At 38.4% G+C, this 21,225-nt stretch overlaps 2 protein-coding genes across 2 annotated transcripts in view; one reads left to right on the forward strand and one right to left on the reverse strand.

The window, feature by feature from the left end:
* The window catches only part of NT5DC1 (5'-nucleotidase domain containing 1), a 145,023-nt gene that overhangs the window by 12,608 nt on the left and 111,190 nt on the right, over positions 1-21,225 (forward strand). The window contains exons 5-6 of the mRNA XM_062186642.1: positions 4,267-4,346; positions 5,726-5,810. Coding sequence (XP_062042626.1) covers positions 4,267-4,346; positions 5,726-5,810 — 165 coding nt within the window. The remainder of the gene's footprint in view (positions 1-4,266; positions 4,347-5,725; positions 5,811-21,225) is intronic.
* Positions 6,868-21,225, reverse strand: part of COL10A1 (collagen type X alpha 1 chain) — a 40,961-nt gene continuing 26,603 nt past the window's right edge. The window contains exons 2-3 of the mRNA XM_062187669.1: positions 13,785-13,953; positions 6,868-9,769 (exon numbers count right to left, since the gene is read on the reverse strand). Coding sequence (XP_062043653.1) covers positions 7,881-9,769; positions 13,785-13,938 — 2,043 coding nt within the window. The 5' untranslated portion in view covers positions 13,939-13,953 and the 3' untranslated portion in view covers positions 6,868-7,880. The remainder of the gene's footprint in view (positions 9,770-13,784; positions 13,954-21,225) is intronic.

A 21,225-nucleotide genomic window follows, 5' to 3' on the forward strand; every position in this document is an offset into this window, starting at 1 on the left:
CAGGAACTCGGTGCCTCCCAGAGTCTGCATTAGTAAGAAGCTGACGTCAGGAACTGAGGCTGGACATTGAACCCAGGCCCTCCAGTGTATGAGGCAGACTTCTTAAGTGGCCTCTAACACCTAGCCTAAATGCCTGATTTCCCTGTGTTTTAAATAATTTTACACATTTTTATTTTCCCCATTTGAAGTAGTTTCAGCATGGGTTAACATAAAATAGTTCAAAATTATTTACAGGCTGAGATGTATAAAAGTTAATAGGAAATGTTTAAGATGTTTTAGAAACATAGACCTTATTAAAATTTCTGACTGCTAGTTTTCTTTGTTCTAAATTTTTTTTTTGCCTCTGATTGCCATTTTGCTGTTGTCTCCCATGTTCCAGTATTGAAATGTATCTTTCCTCCTTCAGAAAATGCAGTAACCTGAAAATAGTTCGGTTGTTCCTTGTTACTATTGTGTTGGCTTTATTGTATTTGCTATCTTTTGAGAGTTTTGTTTTGTATGTTTTTTTTACTGAGCTTGAAGTGTCAGAAAATATGAATGCTCTTGTTAAAATAAGTTGATAGGAAAAATAGACTTCATATTGGGGTTGCACATAGAATGCTTTCATACATATGAAATCAAATGGGAAGATAGCCTCTTACAAAGTGATGATAGAGAACTGCTGTTGTCTCCACAGATGTTAGCACATTCTCTCTTCCCCCAGAAACGTTTGGCAGATAGCTTGTTGCTTCACTTGAATTTGTTCAGAATCAAGAGTGTTTTAAAGTATTTCCCAGCTACAAAAAAGGATTCGCCTCTTAGAATACACCTGTTTGTTTACTCACCATTTTGTCCACTAGAGAGCGCTGTCTCTTTGAGTCTAGAGCTTTCCTCCAGGGCTAACACAGCCGGTGCAGGAATGGTCTTGCAATTTATCTATTCTTTGTTGGGTTGGTTGGGGAAATGTGTCTAATCGAGGTGTACAGTGGTCAGACACTGACACAAATCGAGGCCTGTTATTTCTTCAAAATAATAAGAGAAAGTTAGAGCCTTGATAAATAATTTTTAAAAACGCAGAAATGTATTGAAGAAGGAAAACCAATATCCTGCAGGTCCACAGCACAGTTAGATGTTGTTTACATTAAAAGAAATAATCTGAGCATGTGGTTAGAAGATTCCAGTGTTACAGGAAAAAATAAAAGGAAGCGCAGTTGTCCCCAAGTCCTGTTCCCCAGAACCTCCTTTCTCCAAGGGTTATTTTCTTAAGGTATATAAAGGGAACATTTTTTTCCTCTGCTATAGCTCTTTTAAGATTGCATCTTGGAGATCCTATGGCACCAACACACACTCAAGGGTGTGCCTCATTCTTTTACCTGCTGGTGTGCACAGCCATCCAGTGGTCGTTTAAGTTGTATTGGTATTTCACCATTACAGACCAGCTTGTGGTAATGTTTTCAGAAATGTCTATTTTGCACTTTTATAAATATATCCAGGATAACTTTCTGAAAGTACAATTGCTGTAAAGATATGCAAATGTAAATTTTTGGTAAATAAAATAATGGGCAAATAAGGTCTTTATTTTCAGGAACTCTAGTTGATTCTATCCATGTAACTTCCTTTCCACTAAGTGTGTTAATCCTCAGAGTTAAGTACAGAGCTGTAAAGTATATTGCCTTCCAGAATATTTAGGAAATGTAAAGCATTTAAATGATGGATATAGAAATTTTATTGACAGTTTGATAATTTCCACTTAGGTTGTTTCCCTTAGCAAATCATCTCCACAGAGTAGTTCCTTTCAGACTTTCCATCCAGAATAGGTAGATCATGCAGAAACAGGTTGGGGTAGAAATCACAAGGAGCTTAGAGCTACATGGTCCTGGATTATATCAACTCTGCTACTTGCTAAAGAGTGACACTGGTCAATTACATTTCGTGCACTGCATCTGTGGATTCTAACAACCAGGGATGGAAAATGTTGTGTTGTTGCTGATGTGAACTCTGTAATTATGCCTATGATGGTTGCAGCTGTAATGACATGTACAGGTTTTTTTTTTCTTGTGACTGTTCCCTAAACAATATAATGTAACAACTATTTCAAGAGTATTTACATTGTGTTAGGTATTTATTTAAAGATTTCATTTATTTATTTGAGAGGTAGAGTTACAGAGAAAGGGAGAGACAGAGAGAAAGGTCTTCCATCTGCTGATTCACTTCCCAAATGGCTGCTATGGCTAGAGCTGGGCTGATCTGAAGCCAGGAGTCAGGAGCTTCTTCCAGGTTCTCATGTGGGTACAGGGGCCCAAGCACTTGGGCCATCCTCTCCTGCTTTCCCAGGCTATAAGCAGTGAGCTGGATAGGAAGAGGAGCATCCAGGACACAAACCAGCACCTTTATGGGATGCTGGCACCACAGGTAGAGGCTTAGCCTACTATGCTACATTGCTGCTCCTGTGTTAGTTATTATAAGTAACCTAGAGATGATTAAATATATAGAGGATGTGCATGGATTATATGCAAAAACTATACCTCTTTATATCAGGTACTTAAATGTCCTTAGGTTTTGGTGTCTGCCGTGGGTAGTGAAATGTGTTTCCCTCAGGTACTGAGGGATAACCACACTAAACCACTATTAGCATCCATGTCCTCAGCTTTAAATGGAGGTAATATCACTCAGCTGAGGAAGAAATGAGACCTTCTCTAACATAAATTATTCTCTTCTACCCCCCTCCCCCGTTATTCATGTGCCTTTGTTATGTTGTCAACTAAGACAAAGGAGAAATTATTGGCAGTGAGTCCTCTGGGAACATTGTGTGTGTGTGTGTGTGTGTGTAAAGCATGGTGATTGTAGGATGTGGTCTTGATTCAGAGACTTGGTTTATTGATTAGAGTCCAGCAGCCACTTCCTCAGACTGAGTTGTCTGCTCTGCAAGGAGGTGAAGGTGGATGCTTTCTTGTACTACAGTCTCAGTTTGGGTGTTGTGGGAGGAATTGACAGCAGCCTGGCCCAGTTACCAGTTCCAGGCTGAACAAGCCTCCTTGTGTCCACACAGTGGACATTCGGCCCATAGCTGGCAGTCAAGTGACATCTACCTCTTGCCTTATTCGCAGGAGCCAGTGAGTCCATCTCATTAAATCCCTGACTTATTTGATTAGACCCCAACCAAGATTCATTCAACTCTTGGACTGACTTTCATCTATTGATTTCCAAAAAGGTGGGACAAGGGGAAGGGAAAGTGCATGGGTACATACTTGGCAGTGGTGAAATGACTGCTATTCTCACAGTGCCCAGGTAGACCACGTGGAATAACTCAAATCCTCCTCTTCATGAGATCCTGGAATGCACTCCTAAGTCTTTCTGAGACAGGCATGTCATCACATTGCATGGTTTTTATCTCCTTGATCACCCTGATTGTTCTCACATTGTGCTGACAACACTTGTCATCTCAACATAAAAATTGATGTGGTACTCCAGGTGCACCAGCCAGCACAGAAATGAAAAGTCCGTCTTGTGTGGAGCATTTCATGGTGCTCCAGTGTTACATTATTTGATTGTCTTAAAATTCAGTGTTGTTGATAACACCAGACTCTACTTCTTCATATTTCATTTTATATTTGAGGTATGTTTGGTGTATTAGTGAGCTTTTCATTACTGTATGCAAATAGCCAAAAGGATCTACTTAGGTAGGAAGAAGGTTTAGTTTTAAAGGTTCATGGTTCAAGTTTGGGCAGCCCCATTAAACTAGATGGTGCTACAGGATGGTGGATGGTGGAAACAGTACAGAGAAAGGATCACATGGCAAACCAGGAGCTGAAAGAAAACCTAGGCCAACCCAGCTTTACACCCAACCCTCTCTGAACTACCTTCTGAAGCCACACCCCCCCAGTGACCCAAACAGTGGGCCCACCTCCTACTAGATGTCATAATTAGATCACTTCTTATCCTTTAATGCATTGACATTAATCCATTAACCTTTAACATAGACTTTGGGGACCAAACCAACAAAACATGGTTCTTTGGCAGACACCCAGAATATTATGCAAACCACAATAATCTGTTCTTAGTTTTTACTTTTTAAAAGACAACACAAATGTTTTTGAGTAAAATGTTTGACTTACAGAGACTATTTTAACCCTCCTGTGGTGCTCAAAGAGGTAAAACCTTCCTTTTGAATTGAAACACGACTCCTTTAAATAATTAAAATTGAAATCTCTTCAGCCAGGTTTTTTTGTCTTCCACATGCATGAAGAATGGATTTGTCCCCAATTTTAAAATTTTGTTCTTTTTTAGGAAAGTATTATTTTTATGATAACTATTTTGACCTGCCAGGAGCCCTTCTTTGTGCCAGAGTGGTGGACTCTTTAACAAAGGTGAGTGGGGATTAATTTTTTAAAAAACTTTGATATGCATTTAGACACATCAGAGGACTTCACTGAGTTGAGATCTTACATAGTTTCCTCTTTGTGGTTTTGGTAGTGACTGAGGAAGAAAAACATGGCAAATTTGGTCAAAATATTTTTGGAACATTAAATAATGGTTACAGCCCCCTCCCCTCCAGGGAAAATAAACTTATTTTCCAGCAGGGGGTGCAAAAGTCTGGAAAAAAATATGGAACTTATTCTTGGTTTTATTAACAGACTTTAAAAACTAAAGGAAATTAATATAAAACTAGAAAAATGGTGAAATGTTTAATTTGTCATTTTGAGCATGTTTGAATGCATGTAGACTTTTGCTTTGTACTGTGAATGGAGATGAACAAGATCTCTGCTAAAGTCAGCTTATACTTGGAACTTAAGACCTACCTATGTCAGTGGGCTTACGTGTCAGAATCACTTTCCTTTTTGCCTGTTGTCTTTTAAAGTCACAGGTGAATCAGTAGCTTATTTTTGAATCAGAATTACAGTCAGATGTTTATAAAAGTTTCTGTTTACCTGTAATTTTCCTAAGTTTGAGAATGTATTTATTAACATATGAGATCAATTTTCTATTTCATAGTTGCCACAAGCAAAATGTGTCTATCTCTAAATATTCTGAAGTTTGCATATGTAGATACAAATATCTAAAAGTCTGTCTTTGTTTAGAAAGAAGGACACTGGTTAATGTTCCCAAGCAAACAAAAGGTTGTAAGATTGTGTGTTTTAATGAGATGCCTATTTGCTTTAAAAAAAAAAAAAATACTGGTTTAAAAAAAAACAATAAAAATGCTTTACATTTTGGATTTGAAACTACATTCATCTCTTCTATGGAGACCTACTCCTCTTTTATATTGAAATTCAATTGAAGGTGCCCTGAATTCTGAAGTCGCCAGCTTTTGGGCTCTAGAGTTTCAGGCTTTTTGGCCTCACTGAAGCCAGACATCATAAGTCATTATCATAAGCCATACATCATGCATCATTAAGTCACACATTCTGGTGGCTCAGAAACTGTGTAACATTGTAAATTTGCTCATATGTTTACCATATTCTATAATTTTTAGACTTTTTAACGAGTAGAAATTTGTATTTCATTTGAGCTATATTAATGCTTAGGATTGTGTATGTGTATATATGTAGCAATGATTTTCATGGAAGATACCTCTTTCTAAAATCACATTTTGTTGAATGAAAACTTTATTAATCTGCTGTTTCCTATATCATAAATTCCTATCTTGGAATACAGTACTATTTAATTGTTTGCCAGCATTTCCCACTAACTGCTTGAGCATAGAATTGTTGCATTTGTCACACTGGGATTTTTTTGTTTATTTTAGCACAACAGTGGTCAAAAAACATTTGATTTCTGGAAGGATATAGTTGCTGGTATACAACACAATTTTAAAATGTCAGCCTTTAAGGGTGAGTAACATGAAGAGAAGCTTCCTAATGGATGTTTTTTAAACACTGTGTGTCTCGTGAATTAGTTAGAAGTTACTTTGCTGTGCTTAGTTTGATGTTAAATATTGCTGTGAAGTTGATTCTGCTTTCGTTTTTTGAGGGTCATTTTAATACGTGTCTGCTTTGTGGATATAATTGCCAGTGTTCCCAGCTTTGCTATTCAACTGTCTTTTATATTTCTACCAAGAGGGTTTTTTCTGTGGGTGCCCTAGAACGGAAGTTGCAGCCTTGCTGTTGCTGACTTGGGAATGAGGGTTGGGGACCCCTGTAAGCGTTGGTGTAGTGAAGAGTCAGATGGGAATAGTGCCTGCTAGGGGAAACTCCTTTCTTTCTGGTTAAGGAACAGAAACAGCTGATCCAGAATGGGGGCACAGATACTGCCAGCCTCGAGCCTCTGCTTTTATGTTTCCATTCACAGCTTCGCTTAGTTCTAAGGAATAATAAATAGATGCTTTTGTAGTGTGTTACCCCAGAGACTTGAGCCAGATTGGTTTAATTCAAATAGTGGATGGATGGATGCTCAAAAGCAGTATATTTCAGCTTAGAAAAATGTTGCCTTTTGATTGACGCTGAAAATTACTTGCTTTCCTTTTTGAAGTGAATCAGCCGTTCAAAGTAACTTTAAATATTATGACTACAAACATACCAAGGCACTAAATAGTAATTGCAGAATATCTGTTTAAATTGCATACTTTTCTGTCACCTGCTTCTTTCCCTCCTCAGAGAAAATCACTGCTTTGGGGTGATCTTCTCATTTCTCTGTGCCCACTTATCAGCTCTTTACCATCAAAAGAAACATGTGGCTTTGTAGATACTTTTTCACAGTCTCCACTGTGAGCCTGGGTACATGGGAATGCCCGGCCCCAACACAGGGTCATATCCACTACAACTGTAAAAACCACCCACCACTTTCTTGTTTTACTTTTCATTAGCTTTATAAAATGCAAAGCCCTACATACCATGGTTGAGAATAACAGTATGCTTTTTTCAAATGAATACAGCATAAAAATCTGTTGATGTTATTTTATTGGATCGTAAATAAGGAACAGGTTAAACATTTCATGCTTTAATAAGTGAGGCACAGCTTAAAAGTTTTAAGCAGCAATATAAAAATACAGTACAGCGCATAAATAAATAATGTCCTTTCAGATTTCTAGTCAGGTTTTGAAACCCTTGCTGTTAATTATAATTTCACTGGCATAGGAGACACAAGGTACATACACTAACATTGGGTAAACCCACAAATCGTATTATATAAGATTCAATTAGGAATTAAAAGAATCAAATTAATCACACTTGTGTTAAGTAAATAAGACTAGAGCAGACACCTGTTTCCAGGTCATGCCGGGAATCCAGAAGGCTTCTCTGCAGTCACAGACATGACAAAAGCACCTTGCATTTCAGATTAATTTTAGCACAACATTTTGGCTTCTTATGAGAGATTCAAAACGTATGTATGCACCTATGTATTTGACTAGATCTTGATGAATCTTGGAGTAATGCACCATCAGAAATATCATAGGGTAGACAGTGTCTTAAATTTGAATATTCAAGTATTTATGTTCTGTAAAGTTACAGGATACCTTCTGAATGTTTCCCATAATTGCTTATATTATCAGAAACAGGCTTATTTTAAAAGGAAATGCTGACTTTCTAAAATGAAATTTAACTTATTTTAGTGTCCTCTTCTGATTTTTTTTTTTTGTGTGTGTGTGTATGATAATTTCATTTTTGAACTTGGCAGGATGTTTTGGATGAAATCTCACATACTGAGCTCACAGATAATCATAGAAGGCTTTGGGTCCCTGACTAGAAATTGAAGAGAGTCTCTACATGTTCTTTACCCTTGCTGCTTACTTTTTCAGGATGAAATATGTTGGTCTGAAACCTCAAACCTGTATCTTGGAAAATCAAAATTAGTCACATTTTTTTTTTCAGCCTACCTCCATACATATCTGGGAGGTGGAATGGAATTGGGGAATGCCTCTTCAAGCAGATTTAGGTTAGCTTGGTGGAAACCCCTAGGGAGGCTCACATGGGAGCCACTAGGAATCCTGAGAAGGAGGAGTGGACGTACTCAGAGGAGTACAGCCCATTGGACTCAGCGTTAGGCAGCTGCAGCCACACCTGGTCATTTTCTGTGAGATCCATGATGGCGCTCCCTGAAGCCTGATCCAGGTAGCCCTTAGCATATTCATCATAGGTGTACATTACAGGCGTGCCATTCTTATACAGGCCTACCCAAACATGAGTCCCTTTCACGTGCACATGGTAAGAGAAATAGTATGTTCCTGGTATCCTACAGGTGAAGATTCCAGTTCTTGGATCATAATGCTGTTGCTTGTTATACAAAATCTTATCAAATGGAATGGGAGTACCTACCGCTGGGTAAGCTTTGGAGAGAATAACAGTAAATGCAGACACAGGCATTCCTGTTACTCCCTGGTTGGCACTAACAAGAGGCATCCCAGAAAGACTGGGCCTTTGGCCTGCCTTTGTAAAGTCATCGGGCATGACTGCTTGTCCTGGTGGGCCTGGGGGCCCAGGAGGCCCTGGGAGACCAGGCTCCCCTGTGTGGCCTTTTGGACCAGGAGGCCCTGGTGGCCCAGTGGGTCCATTGAGGCCTTTAGTTGCTATTCCAGCTGGGCCAGGAGGACCTGGATTTCCTGGATCCCCTTTAGCTCCAGGAATTCCTGGAACGCCCGGTGGCCCAATGGGGCCTCTGGTACCTGGTATTCCAGGGGCACCTCTAGGACCAGCCTCCCCATTATGTCCAGGTACTCCCTTGGCTCCTGTTGGGCCCACAGGGCCTGGGAGACCAGGAGATCCTCTAACTCCAGAGTCGCCTTTTGGACCTGGTAACCCTGGGTTTCCCTTAGGACCATTGAGACCAGGTTCTCCTGGGTACCCTGGTTTTCCATCTAACCCAGGGGGACCCCTTGCTCCTCTAGCCCCAGGGTTTCCTGCAGGCCCAACTGGCCCGATCTCGCCTTTAGGGCCTGGGAGACCATGGTTGCCTGGGATACCTTTGGGTCCCTGAGGTCCCATGTTTCCAGGGGGTCCAGTCAGACCTGGCTCCCCAGGATGGCCTGCTGGCCCCTGTTCCCCTTTGGCACCTGGAGCTCCAGGAAGCCCAGTAGGTCCCATTTGTCCCTTCAGGCCTGGCAAGCCTGGTTTCCCAAAGCCAGGAGTCCCAGGGGGTCCAGCTATTCCTGGAGCCCCAGGATGGCCTTTGGTTCCTGGAATCCCTGGTTCACCTGGAGCTCCAACAGCTCCTGGCTTCCCAATACCTTCTGGTCCTTGTTCCCCAGGAGGCCCTTGGGGACCTGGTGGGCCACTTGGTCCCCTCTCTCCTGGAGAACCACGATCACCTTTGATGCCCGGCTGTCCTGGAAACCCATTTTCACCTCTTTTCCCCACTCCAGGAGGGCCAGGTGGTCCCATGGGACCCTGAGGGCCTGGAAGGCCCCTCTCGCCTGGGCGGCCAGGAGCACCATATCCTGTTTCCCCTTTCTGTCCACTCACACCAGGGGCTCCTGGTGCACCCTTTTCTCCAGGAAAGCCACGGGGGCCTGGGGCTCCTGTAAGTCCCTGTTGTCCAGGTTTTCCTGGCACAGAAATGCCAGCTGGTCCTGGGATTCCAGGCGGCCCTGGTGGGCCCCTGGGTCCTGGTAGACCAGCTGGCCCAATGTCTCCTTTTGGTCCATATGGTCCTCTCTCCCCTTGTTTTCCTGGGAGTCCTGGCAAACCTGGCTTCCCAGTGGCTGATAGTCCCGGTGGTCCTGGCAACCCTGGCTCTCCTTGCAGTCCCGGGCTTCCGTGGCCTGGTTTTCCTGGTGGTCCAGAAGGACCTGGGTGCCCTCGGGGTCCGGCAGGGCCTGGCGGTCCAGGAATACCTTGTTCTCCTCTCACTGGTATACCTAAAAGATAGTCAATACGCCACCCAGAGAGAGCAAAAGTTAGTAACATTACAGATTATTGGAAGATTGTTGCCTCTCATTGTAAGCACATCAGTCTGAGATCATTTTGGGTGAGTAGTTTATATTGTTCTAAAAACACTGCTAGAAAAGGTGGTTTCACAAAACCATGGCTACCATAATACTCTCATCATGTCCTAATGATCCATGGAAAGAAGCTTAGATGAAAGAATGCCTTCAGAATAAGAGTGCGGTGAGGTAAATGTTTCACATTTTGGGGGGAAGATGATCTACCTAGAAAGGTAAGGGGAAAAAAGGCATTTGACAGAAAAGAAAGAGACAGGTGCAGAATAACTGAGATAGTCTTTTAGGAACTCTTAACAGTTTTCCCTACAAAAGCTATCCTAAAAAATGTAAATGAGAAGTGGAATTAATTCTTTGTTTTCCACGGACCTGTGCACACAGTTTAAAGTTGATTTTATTTCTAACCTTTCCCTATTGACTGAAAGTTGAGGCAAAGAATTAGAGAATTGAATGTAATATGTGAGGTACATAAAATAATATTATAGTACTCATGTAATTGCAAATAAATACTTTGATTCATTTAACTTAAATACTTCTCCTGAAATACTAAGCTAAAACTCAGAAAACATCCAGCAACTATGATATGAAAAGTGTTGTTGGACCACAATTGTGGCAAAGCACAGGCTGTGTCCTTGTAGGATCTGCAAGTGAGCACGTGCTAAGAGGCTGCTAACAGTTCAGGGACTGTTTCAGTCATTCGGAAAGGCAGGAAGTAATAAGCATTGAAGGTATCAGGATACACCATTATGAAAGTATTACCCTATCAGTCTTTTGGTAACGATCATCATAAACCTCTACATATGATATTCTTTATTTCTCAGAGAAATTCTCAAATAATTAGCAGAGATGAAAAAATCACATAATTTTTAATATCTACTTGCAGAATTTCTAACAAAAATCACAATTTTCTGAAGCCTAGAATACCTGCTTGTACTATTTAGAGTTTTTACTGTTGGAAATGGTTCATAATAGAACAGATTTAATAGTTGTCACAATAATTAACAGTATGTTCAAAACTCTGAAAATGACTTTTATCTCTGACTTTTGAACTCAGTTTTTAAGATTAAAAAGATGAATTAGTAAGTATACTTAAATTCTGAGTCTAATGGTTTAAAAAATCGACTAAAAATAAATCAGTATTAAATGCCTATAAATGAGTTGTAAGTTGCTTTTGAATACATTTTTAGGGTATAGTTCCCTTGAATTATTCATTCTTGATACCCAGGTGAATTAAAATAAAAAATCTCTTCTGTTAATCAACTGGCAAGTAAGAAGTAGTCAGCAACAGTAGTGCTAGTATTTTTTTAGGTATAGATGCTCCTGAGAGTTACTGGGTATGTAAAATAAAGAGCAATTTTGTAAAATTGGTATTCTGAACTAAGTAATCATTTTAATTTAAGTGTTCCTTTTTGTACAAAGAGAGTTATATTTCAATTTGTAAACATCTAAGCATAGGAAGAATCTTCAAAAAGTTCACAGAAAATGCATATTATGGAAAAACTGTGCATAGATTTAAAAAAATCCTCTGTGCCAAAGTAAATTTACCTTTTAATTCTACTTTTCCATAAGTTTGTTGAAGTTCCTTCCCTACTATAGAGTTTTTCCCATGGATTTTTCAGAAAATGACATCAGGAAAAAGACTTAAAGAAAACTAATACCTCATGGGTTGACTTCAGTGTGCATACTTTGTGTGTATAAATGACCATTGATACATTGCAGGTAGAATAGATGAATAAAAATGGGGAGTTCTTAATGGTTTAGAATCAAGTAACATGGTTTTAAAATGCAGTCTATGTTAGATTGAAATTTGCTTCAGAATCTGATTATAAAGATTGTATCCATAGTAAAAATAATTGTGTTATCCTGATAGGAAAACTGTTTTACCATTAAAACAATGAGGAAAAACAAATCTTATTGAAAATGATTGCACTGGGCACCATTTGAGGCTAGAACTCTAGGGACACAGAGTGGTCTTTGTCACTTGGAATGTTATCCTAATGTATCCTCAGTCTCTCAGGGTAAGAAAGAATTTGACCTCTGTTGAATGAGGGGGTGGGTGGGTGGGTAGAGGGGACAGTTCCTGTTTGTAGCTTGCCATCTGAAAAAAATTCATTCCGTTAAGGTTAGGGCTGCACTATTCTCAAGTAAAAAAGCCTGCCTGCTATTAAGCGTTTCAATTGCTCACAAACTGGAATAGTAGCTATTTATGTCAGAATGTGGCACCTGGGTCTTCCCATCATCTGAGGAATCCCTTGCAGCATAAGTTGGCATGTTTTGCCCTGTGATGAACAGATATGCCTAGGAATATTATAGGAACTCTGAATTTGTTACCAACTTAATTTTTACTTCTATAAAGTGTGGACTTTTGTGTTCATTACAGTACACGAATGCCTCCAGTGGATAATAATATATATGAGTTTCTACCTTGTGTTAGCAAACTGATACTAAGATGGATTTAGCAGTTAAATTAAACTTCCGAATGTTTCATTGGTTAACAAGGTATTTTCTTTTGTCTTCCTGCAAAAATAGCCAGGGTGATGCAGTACATTTAGGTGGAAAGATAGAAACATTTTTAACTTTTAAAGTACTGTGTGTTTTATTTTTCATTCAAAACTGTTTATTACAATCTTGGTAAGGAATAAGTCTGAATTTGTGATCCTAGAGAGTAGTGAATCCACTGTTGTTTTTCATTACATTTGCTGCTTTAAGCAGATTTCTTTTATTATTTCTTTCTTAGCTTTTATCTTATTTATATTTTGAGTCATTCTGGAATATTCATTGTGCACCTGTACTTTTATTTTTAACTATTAACCTGCTTTTCATGAAATATTTTAAATTTCATATTGTTAAGATAGTCTAATAAAAAAGGCAGTCTAATAAATTTCATTTCCTTGAAATGGTTACTCTCAAAAATACATTATTTAAAGTTTATGACAAGTAGCCTTAGCTTTACTTATAGGATAAAATATGTAACCAAAGTGAAAAATATTATGGAACAGAGATTTGAAACCTGCAGTTTTTGAGTTGGAGTTTTAGAGGCAGTTTGTTTCAGATGCCATTGAGTAGAATTAATGAGTATGAGACCTAATGGTTGCCCTTGTCTGAGAATCTCTTCATACTTTACATGTGTTATCTCAATACTCTTCCCAGAAACCCAGAAAGCTGGACAGGTGAGGAATAGCTCAAGAAGAAAGTTAAAGCTGTCTAAGGCTCTACAAATAGAGTAGCAATAGGAGAAGTAGTACTGAAAACAATAGATTAGTAGCATCACTTAAAGCACTTATAGGTAATTAATTCATGTAACTTTCACAACAGCTCTTTGAGATAGTTGCTTCTTGCTTTACAAATGAGAAAACTGAGGCACAGAGAGGATAAATAACTTACCCATGGTCACAGCCAATGGTTAAGTCTGTGCATTTAACCACTACTCTTTATAGGAATGTATAAGAAATTGTGGAAATTGCTACTTAATTTGCCTGCTAAATTTATTTGATGGGGAGAGGAACATCAGATTTTATTTAATAAGACCCAGTTATGTGTTTATCTGTGGACTAGTTGAATGAATTTTAAAAGTAAATGCGTAAGTATTTAGATAGATAAATCACTACTCTTTGTACAACTGAAACTTATTTTTAATTTTAAAATGTTTAACTTGATTAATTTCTATTGGGTTAGTATTTCTGGATTATGGGTAATTATTTCCACAACAACATTATTTGAGGTTAAAAAACCCCTCCATATGTCCTCTATATTCTTCAAGTCTATACTTTCTGCTGCATTTATTGTACAAAGAATATTAATGTTCTTGAATAGACCTACTTTTCCTCAAATCACTCTGTTGTAATAATTTAGGCTAAGTCAGGAATTTGAAAACAATTTAACACCAAACAGAGTTACAACTAATTAGCAGAGAAAAATATACAGTTCAGTTTACCTTTACTCTTTATGGCATAGGGAATGAAGAACTGTGTCTTGGTGTTGGGTTGTGGGCCTTTTATGCCTGTCGGGGTTTGGTATCGCTCAGCATAGAACACGCCATGAACCAGATTGAAAGACACTAGCAGCAGAAGGGCTGCTTGTGGCAACATTTTCTCAGATGGATTCTGAAAAATAGAAAACAATAATTTCATAAAAATTTGTTATTAACATTTATTTTGCTAATGATGCACAGATGAATGCTTTATATAATTATGTACTTTGGGACCTGTCCATAATAGCCTTATTTAAATATATATTTCATAAACTAATGAAATAATTTTTTAGTTATGCAAATATATATCTTAGTTGTTTCAGGAATCCATTTAGAAGTAACCAAGTAAAAAGTGATTTTTTTAAAAAAAACAAGGAACAGTTTTTAGATGCTTAGATGAAATAATTGAGAATCTTTAACATAGCCTGACATGTCTAGTAGGTTCAAAATACACTGAAATTCCAAGTAGAGCAGGTTTGTACTACATGGTTGTATTAGGATTCTCTAGTATAGGTTGATAGAAATAAAACTTATGAGTGTATTTTAGTACAAAGAAATTTCTTGAAATCATAAGAAAAAACACTAAATAATTAACTCATTGAAGCTTGTTTCCAAGCAAGCTAACATGGAAGTCTACTAGTAAGCATCAGTTCATGGACTTACCTGGGTTCTGGAAGTTCCTGGAGAAGTTATCTTCGGAGCTTTCTGATTTTCCTCTGCCCAGGTGAGCAGTGCAGAAGGTGCCCTCTCCAGAATTGCCCTGTGGTATTTATACTGTTTTGCCCTTACTACATGAGGTTACTGAGTTTAAGCTCCTCCTCTCAGAGGTGGTAAGCACTAATTATGGTGGAAAGTTCTATTGGGCAAGCATACAAGATCAGGTTGGGCTGTCGTTTTCCTTGCCTTGTTTTCTTATTGAAAAATAAACTCTTTGTCTTAAATATATATTAATAGTTTTAGCCATGTACCATCTTTTTGTGATTTTATTTTAGAAGTTATTATTCCAGTGTTGGTTCATGATGGGATGATAATACCTACTTTTTATTTTTGAAAAGCACATTCTTGGGTTATTTGGTTGAAAATAATTGGCAGTATGTAAAAATAGAAGAAGAATTCTTTGGAAGAGAGGTGTGAATTTAAACTGTCATCTCAGTTCTTCAGAATTATTACATAAAGCCATCAGTGTGCCCATTCCTGTTCTTAAATTTTTATGAAAAAAGGTTACTCTTAATTCTCACTTATTTTTTGGTTTAAGAGAAAGTAAGTGGTAAAAAAAATGTAGGTGTGCTGTGTTGTATTTCAGGATTTTATATAAGTCCTCAAAGTTAATAAAACAAATTTAAAGTGATAGTACACACACACACACACACAATTTTTGCATATTAAATATTTCTTAATTTCCAAACAGAGGCAAAGCATCTGTGAGTTTGATGGTAGAGTTAACAGTATGATTACCCTGACATATTTAGATACTTATTCACAATACTATGCTGTGTTCATAAATGACATTAGATTTTCTTGCCTAAATTCAGATTTTACTTTAGAGTATCAGCAGAGTTTGCAAAAACCCTTACCTTGGTAATCTCATGTCTATTCATACATAAAGTTGCTTTATTCAGAACATAAAAAGTTCTTGAGTCTTTGCTTCTAACTTTTTAAAGGTTTGACTTACCTTACAAATTCCTTCAGGGGTTTTGATGCATCCCAATTAGAAACAGTTTCCCAAAAGGTGGAAGGAAGTAAATGTTATCATTGTCAATTTCAGTAGTGAGTACACTTTTTAACAATATTAGGAAACTCTTTAAATGAGTTTTCAGGATCCTAAAAATCTAATGAAGACAGGGAATTGATGGCCCAAATTTTGCATCTTATTTAATTTCATTATTTTGGATTTAAATCAGATTGTCTATACAGGTGACCTAGATGAGAATTCCATTTAAGGGTACAAATACGTCATTTTTTTTTATCTATTTGAGAATCAATGTGTATTCAGGACTGACCGATATGGGAGTAAGGTTTAACCAGTAGGTGAAATACAAGTCTGTCTTTTTTCCTTACCACTCCCCTCAGGCAATTTTCTGTGTAGGTTATTTTAAACAAAATCTTGTAGAAATGGATAACTACCTCAGTGCTTCTCTTTCTCCCCTCACTTTTATTATTTCTTTATTTTAAAAATATTTTTAAAGATTTATTTATCTATTTATTTGAAAGAGTTACACGCAGAGAGGAGAGGCAGAGAGAGAGAGAGAGGTCTTCCATCTCCTAGTTCACTCCCCAGTTGGCCTCAATGGCCAGAGCTGTGCCAATCTGAAGCCAGGAGCCAGGAGCTTCTTCTGGGTCTCCCACCTGGGTGCAAGGGCCCAAGGACGTGGGCCATCTTCTACTGCTTTCCCAGGCCATAGCAGAGATCTAGATCAGAAGTGGAGAAGCCAGGACTTGAACTGGTGCTCGTATGGGATGCTGGCACTGCAGGCGGCTTTATCTTGTGTGCCACAGTGCCAGTCCCAATTTTAAAAATATTTACATATTTACTTGAAAGACTAAGCGACAAAAAAGAAGAAGAGGCAGAGAAAGATATCTTCCATCCCCTGGTTTACTCCCCATGTGGCCCTAGGAGCCAGATCTGGGCCAACCCAAACCCAAAAACCAGGTACTCCATCCTGGTCTCTCACATGGGTGGCAGGGACCCAAGTTCTTGGGTTATTCTTCACTGCCTTCCCAGGTACACTAGCAGGAAACTGGATGGGAAGCAGAGTACCCCGGACTTGAACCCTCTGTCAACTCTCACTTTTAAACCTTTCATTGACTGCCGTATTTAAAAAAATCAGCATTGTCTTATATGTCTCAATATAGTCATATCTATAGCTTTTATATTAGTTCAGAGTAACAAGATAAGTATAAAATTTATATTGTGGTATTTCACAATTTTGAAATTATACATGAATATGGCTTTTGTAATTATAATTTTGTAATTATAATATGTACTCTATATGAGACAGCAAAAGATAGATTTATTTTATTTATTTGAAAGGCAGAGTTATAGAGAGAGAAGGAAAGACAGAGAGAGGTCTTCCGTCCACTGGTTCACTCCCCAAATGGCCACAACATCTAGGTCTGAGCCAGGCCAAAGCCAGGAGCCAGGAGCCAGGAGCTTCATCCAGATCTCCAACATGGGTTGGGCCATCTTCCAGTGCTTTCCTAGGCACATTAGCAGAGAGCTGGATCGGAAGTGAAGCAACCAGAATGAACTGATGCCCCTATAGGATGCCAGCATTGTAGCTGGCACCTGAACCTGCTATGCCACAATGCTGGCCCCAGAGACAACAAAAGATAAATGAGATAAAACAGTTGTCTTTCATTTGCTTACAGTTCATTTAGACAAAGATTTTAAAAGAGTAGGTGTGGTGAGCATTGTAAATGCTTATAATTGCTAGGCTCAAGAATTTGTCTTGAAAGGAATTATTAGAAATACACACTTTAGTATTTTTTGTGTATATATGGTTACATACATACACACATGTATAATTGAGACAATGAAAAGTTTGAACAAGGTGGCTTCCAAGCTCTCCCCAGCTTTGGAATTAGATTGTGCTTGTGTCTGAGGTACTCTGCTATTCCCCTTCATCAGAGCAGTGGACTTGCTCCCTGCAGTACTTAATAGAGAACACACATGAAAAAATCCATATCAGGTAGTTGGGTGCCTTCTTTTTGGGATATGTCAATATATATGGGTGTTTGTCATTCTATATTTCCCTTTAGCTTTGGAAAATGTGGATAAGGCTTGGACATTCAACCTGTTTTGTAAATAGGGTATTTACTTCATCACAAGGAATCTGACTACTGTTTGCTTTGTTAGTCACATAAGAAGTACTGTCTTGTGCAAAACAGATTGTAGAATCAGAATGTTTGCTAGCCACACCCTACCCAATTGTGTATTTAAAACTATTTTTATTCTGTGTGTTTACTTGTAGCTGTTTGAAGTGACTGTCTGTGGCTTTAGGAAGGAAACCCATTCCACTTAGCTCTGTGCTTCGAACTGAGTAACCTGAGTGATTTTTTTTTTTTTTTTAAATAACAAGTATGAATGATATTCCTTGCACATCCAGCAGTTAGGTGTTGTTTAGCTGGCCTATTCATTTGCACATCCCTGTGCCATCCATTAATTCATCCAATAGTTCCAGAGTACCTCTTAAGCATCAGGCATTAAGGTAAATGCTAGGTGAATAATGTACATTTCTTGCCATTAAAGTACTTACAAACTAGTTCTCAATCACATTTCCCCACTCTCACAGTCAGGGGATGTGATTCAGTCATCCAGGTTTGTTAAGATGGTGATGGTTCAGAGACTGTATTTTGAGAAACTTCAAGGTGATTGTGATGAACTCCCGAAGTTGCAATGTTTAGCCTGATAGCATTGTTCTGTACCAGCTTGTAAATATTAGTTAGATAATTTTCTGCTGCATTCGTAGAGGTTTTGTTGTTGTTGCTCACGTTTTTTTAAACTTTATTTTGGAATCTATGTAGAAGTAGGGTGAACTGTTATATATACCTATCATCCACTCTGTTCCTATCATCTGCTTAAACTGATGTCAAGTCATTGTCACTCACTCCTCCTTCTATTTCTTCCCCCACCAAGTTTTGAAGCAAAGTCCCATATATTATACAGATTTACCTATAAGTATTTCCATATATTTCTCCTGAAGATAAGGAGTCTTTTTTCTTCAAAGTGATATATTCAGCTTATCTAAAATTATTAACCATTTTTAATATCATCAGATGTTCACATTTCCCATCATCTATTTTATATGTGATACATCCATATATAGACATATAGACACACCTGTATATGTTACTTAAATACATACATAACTGTATATTTTTATTGATTAGTTTATTCAAATTAGATTCAGGGAGTGCTATTGATTGATACATCCCTGTTAATCTGTGTTTCTTATCCATCTCTCTTTTTACCCCGTGCAGTTTATAACTGTTAAAAGACTAAGCTGTCTGTCCTGTGTGATTTCCTACAATCTGAATTTTATTGTCACTATCTTGCTTCTATGCAGATTGGCAATTAGATCTAAGTTCTGATTTCACTCAAATTTGAAAGAAAAATATGCTCATGCATATACACACATACATGTAGAATGGGTTTTTGGTGAGAATACTTTATAGAGGTTGGTATTATATATTTCTATCAAGAGGTGCTTCAGTGCTTGTTGTCTTTCTGATGTTACTAGGAGTTAATTACTTAATAGGTTATAAAATAGTGATATTCAGATTTTATCATTTCTCCTATGTTAGTTAAGATATTTCTTTATAAAAAACACTCACTTGTCAACTGTTTGGTTATTCTGAGATACAGTTTATATAGAAAAAAGGACAAACATCTTTCCACATGTTTAAAATACTAAGCTTCCTTCCTAGAAACATCCTTCAGAGATGGCCCAGTGAGGGTGTGTGTGTTTGTGTGTGTGTGAGAGAGAGAGCGAGCGAGAGAGAAAGAAAGAGTGAGAGAGCATTATAACCCATGGATTCACTTGTATTTTATTCTTACTGTAGCTCATATTTTTTTTCTCCATCCTTGGCCAATGAGAGCCTTTTCAGGTTAACTCCTGAGTCCTTCTGACATGACCCCAGGAGTCTTATGTTTTCTTTCCTTCCAGTATTTTGTATTTTTCCTGGCCCACTATCTGTAATATGTCATCTCTTTGGTCTTGGTTATTTTTTGTTTTTGACTGTGAGAAATACTGGTAGATGTGAGATACAACAATCTAGGTTTATGGATGTCTGAGTTCTAGAGATGTGCCTTGCTCCTGGCTTGGTTGTTGTTTCTAGGTTTTTCTAATGGACAGAGATAAGAAATTTATATGTTTGATATTAATTAAAAATAAAAGATACCATACTTCTTACTGATACATGCAGTTTACACTTAGGACAATAGAGTATTTACTTAAGGACTTCAGACTTGTATCTGTAGCTCCTTTTTTTTTTTTTTTTTTTTTTTTTTTTTTTGACAGGCAGAGTTAGACAGTGAGAGAGAGACAAAGGTCTTACTTTTTCCATTGGTTCACCCTCCAAATGGCCGTTATGGCCACCGTGCTGCGCCTATCCGAAGCCAGGAGCCAGGTGCTTCCTCCTGATCTCCCATGTGGGTGCAGGGCCCAAGCACTTGGGCCATCCTCCACTGCCTTCCTGGGCCACAGCAGAGAGCTGGACTGGAAGAGAAGCAACCGGGATAGAACTGGCGCCCCGACTGGGACTAGAACCCGGGGTGCTGGCGCCACAGGCAGAGGATTAGCCAAGTGAGCCATGGCGCCGGCCTGTAGATCCTTATTTTAGTGCTGAAAATCCCAATAATTGTGTCAGTAATGTAATATAATTACCCATTTGCTTTATTCCATAATACACTTTTTTTTTTTTTTTTTTGACAGGCAGAGTTAGACTGTGAGAGAGAGAGAGAGACAGAGAGAAAGGTCTTCCTTTCCGTTTGTTCACCCCCTAAATGGCCGCAACAGCCAGTGCACTGCTCCTATCCAAAGCCAGGAGCCAGGTGCTTCCTCCTTGTCTTCCATGCGGGTGCAGGGCCCAAGTACTTGGGCCATCCTCCACTGCCTTCCCAGGCCACAGCAGAGAGCTGGACTGGAAGAGGAGTAACCGGTACAGAATCCAGCGCCCCAACCGGGACTAGAACCCGGGGTGCCTGTGCCGCAGGGGAGGATTAGCCAAGTGAGCTGCAGCGCTGGCCCCATAATACACTTTCTAAGGATGAAAGTACCAACATTCACACCAGAATATTGAAAACAATGAAACTATTAAACTGATATTTTTGCACATTTTTTCTACAAGAACTGTGCAGTCAGATCACCATGCTTTTAAAGCCATTTAAAATGGCCCATTTCAGTGTCATAATTGCTACCCATTCAATTCACTGTTATTTTTTCTTTTCTTTAGTGTTTAGGAATGCTGTTTCAAAATTTAATTTTGTTTTATACTTTATAAAAATATTTACATTTCCTGTGATAGTATGATAAATGTTTAACATTCAACTTAGGGTTAGTGGAGATATATGTGCTGAGGTATTACATGATACAAGTATTACTACAATGATCAATTCAGGGTATAAACATAAAGCAGCTGGCTCACAAAACACCAAAGTATTTTCCAAGAGCCAATACAAGCCAGTCCAGCATACATTGCATATTTTCCAAGTCACAGTTACAAAATAAGCACTAGTCTGAGAAATCTAGCTTCTGTTACAAACTATCTACCCTGTTTTACTTCCTTCTATATATAAATGTTTAAAAAAATGTTTTACTTCATCCTTGTGTTCTCTATATATAGACACAGTCACACACATGCGTGTGCACACAGACATATGTTTTCATTCATTTCCCCTCCCAAT

Source organism: Lepus europaeus, chromosome 3 (genome assembly GCF_033115175.1).
Source record: "Lepus europaeus isolate LE1 chromosome 3, mLepTim1.pri, whole genome shotgun sequence".
Lineage (NCBI taxonomy): Eukaryota > Metazoa > Chordata > Mammalia > Lagomorpha > Leporidae > Lepus > Lepus europaeus.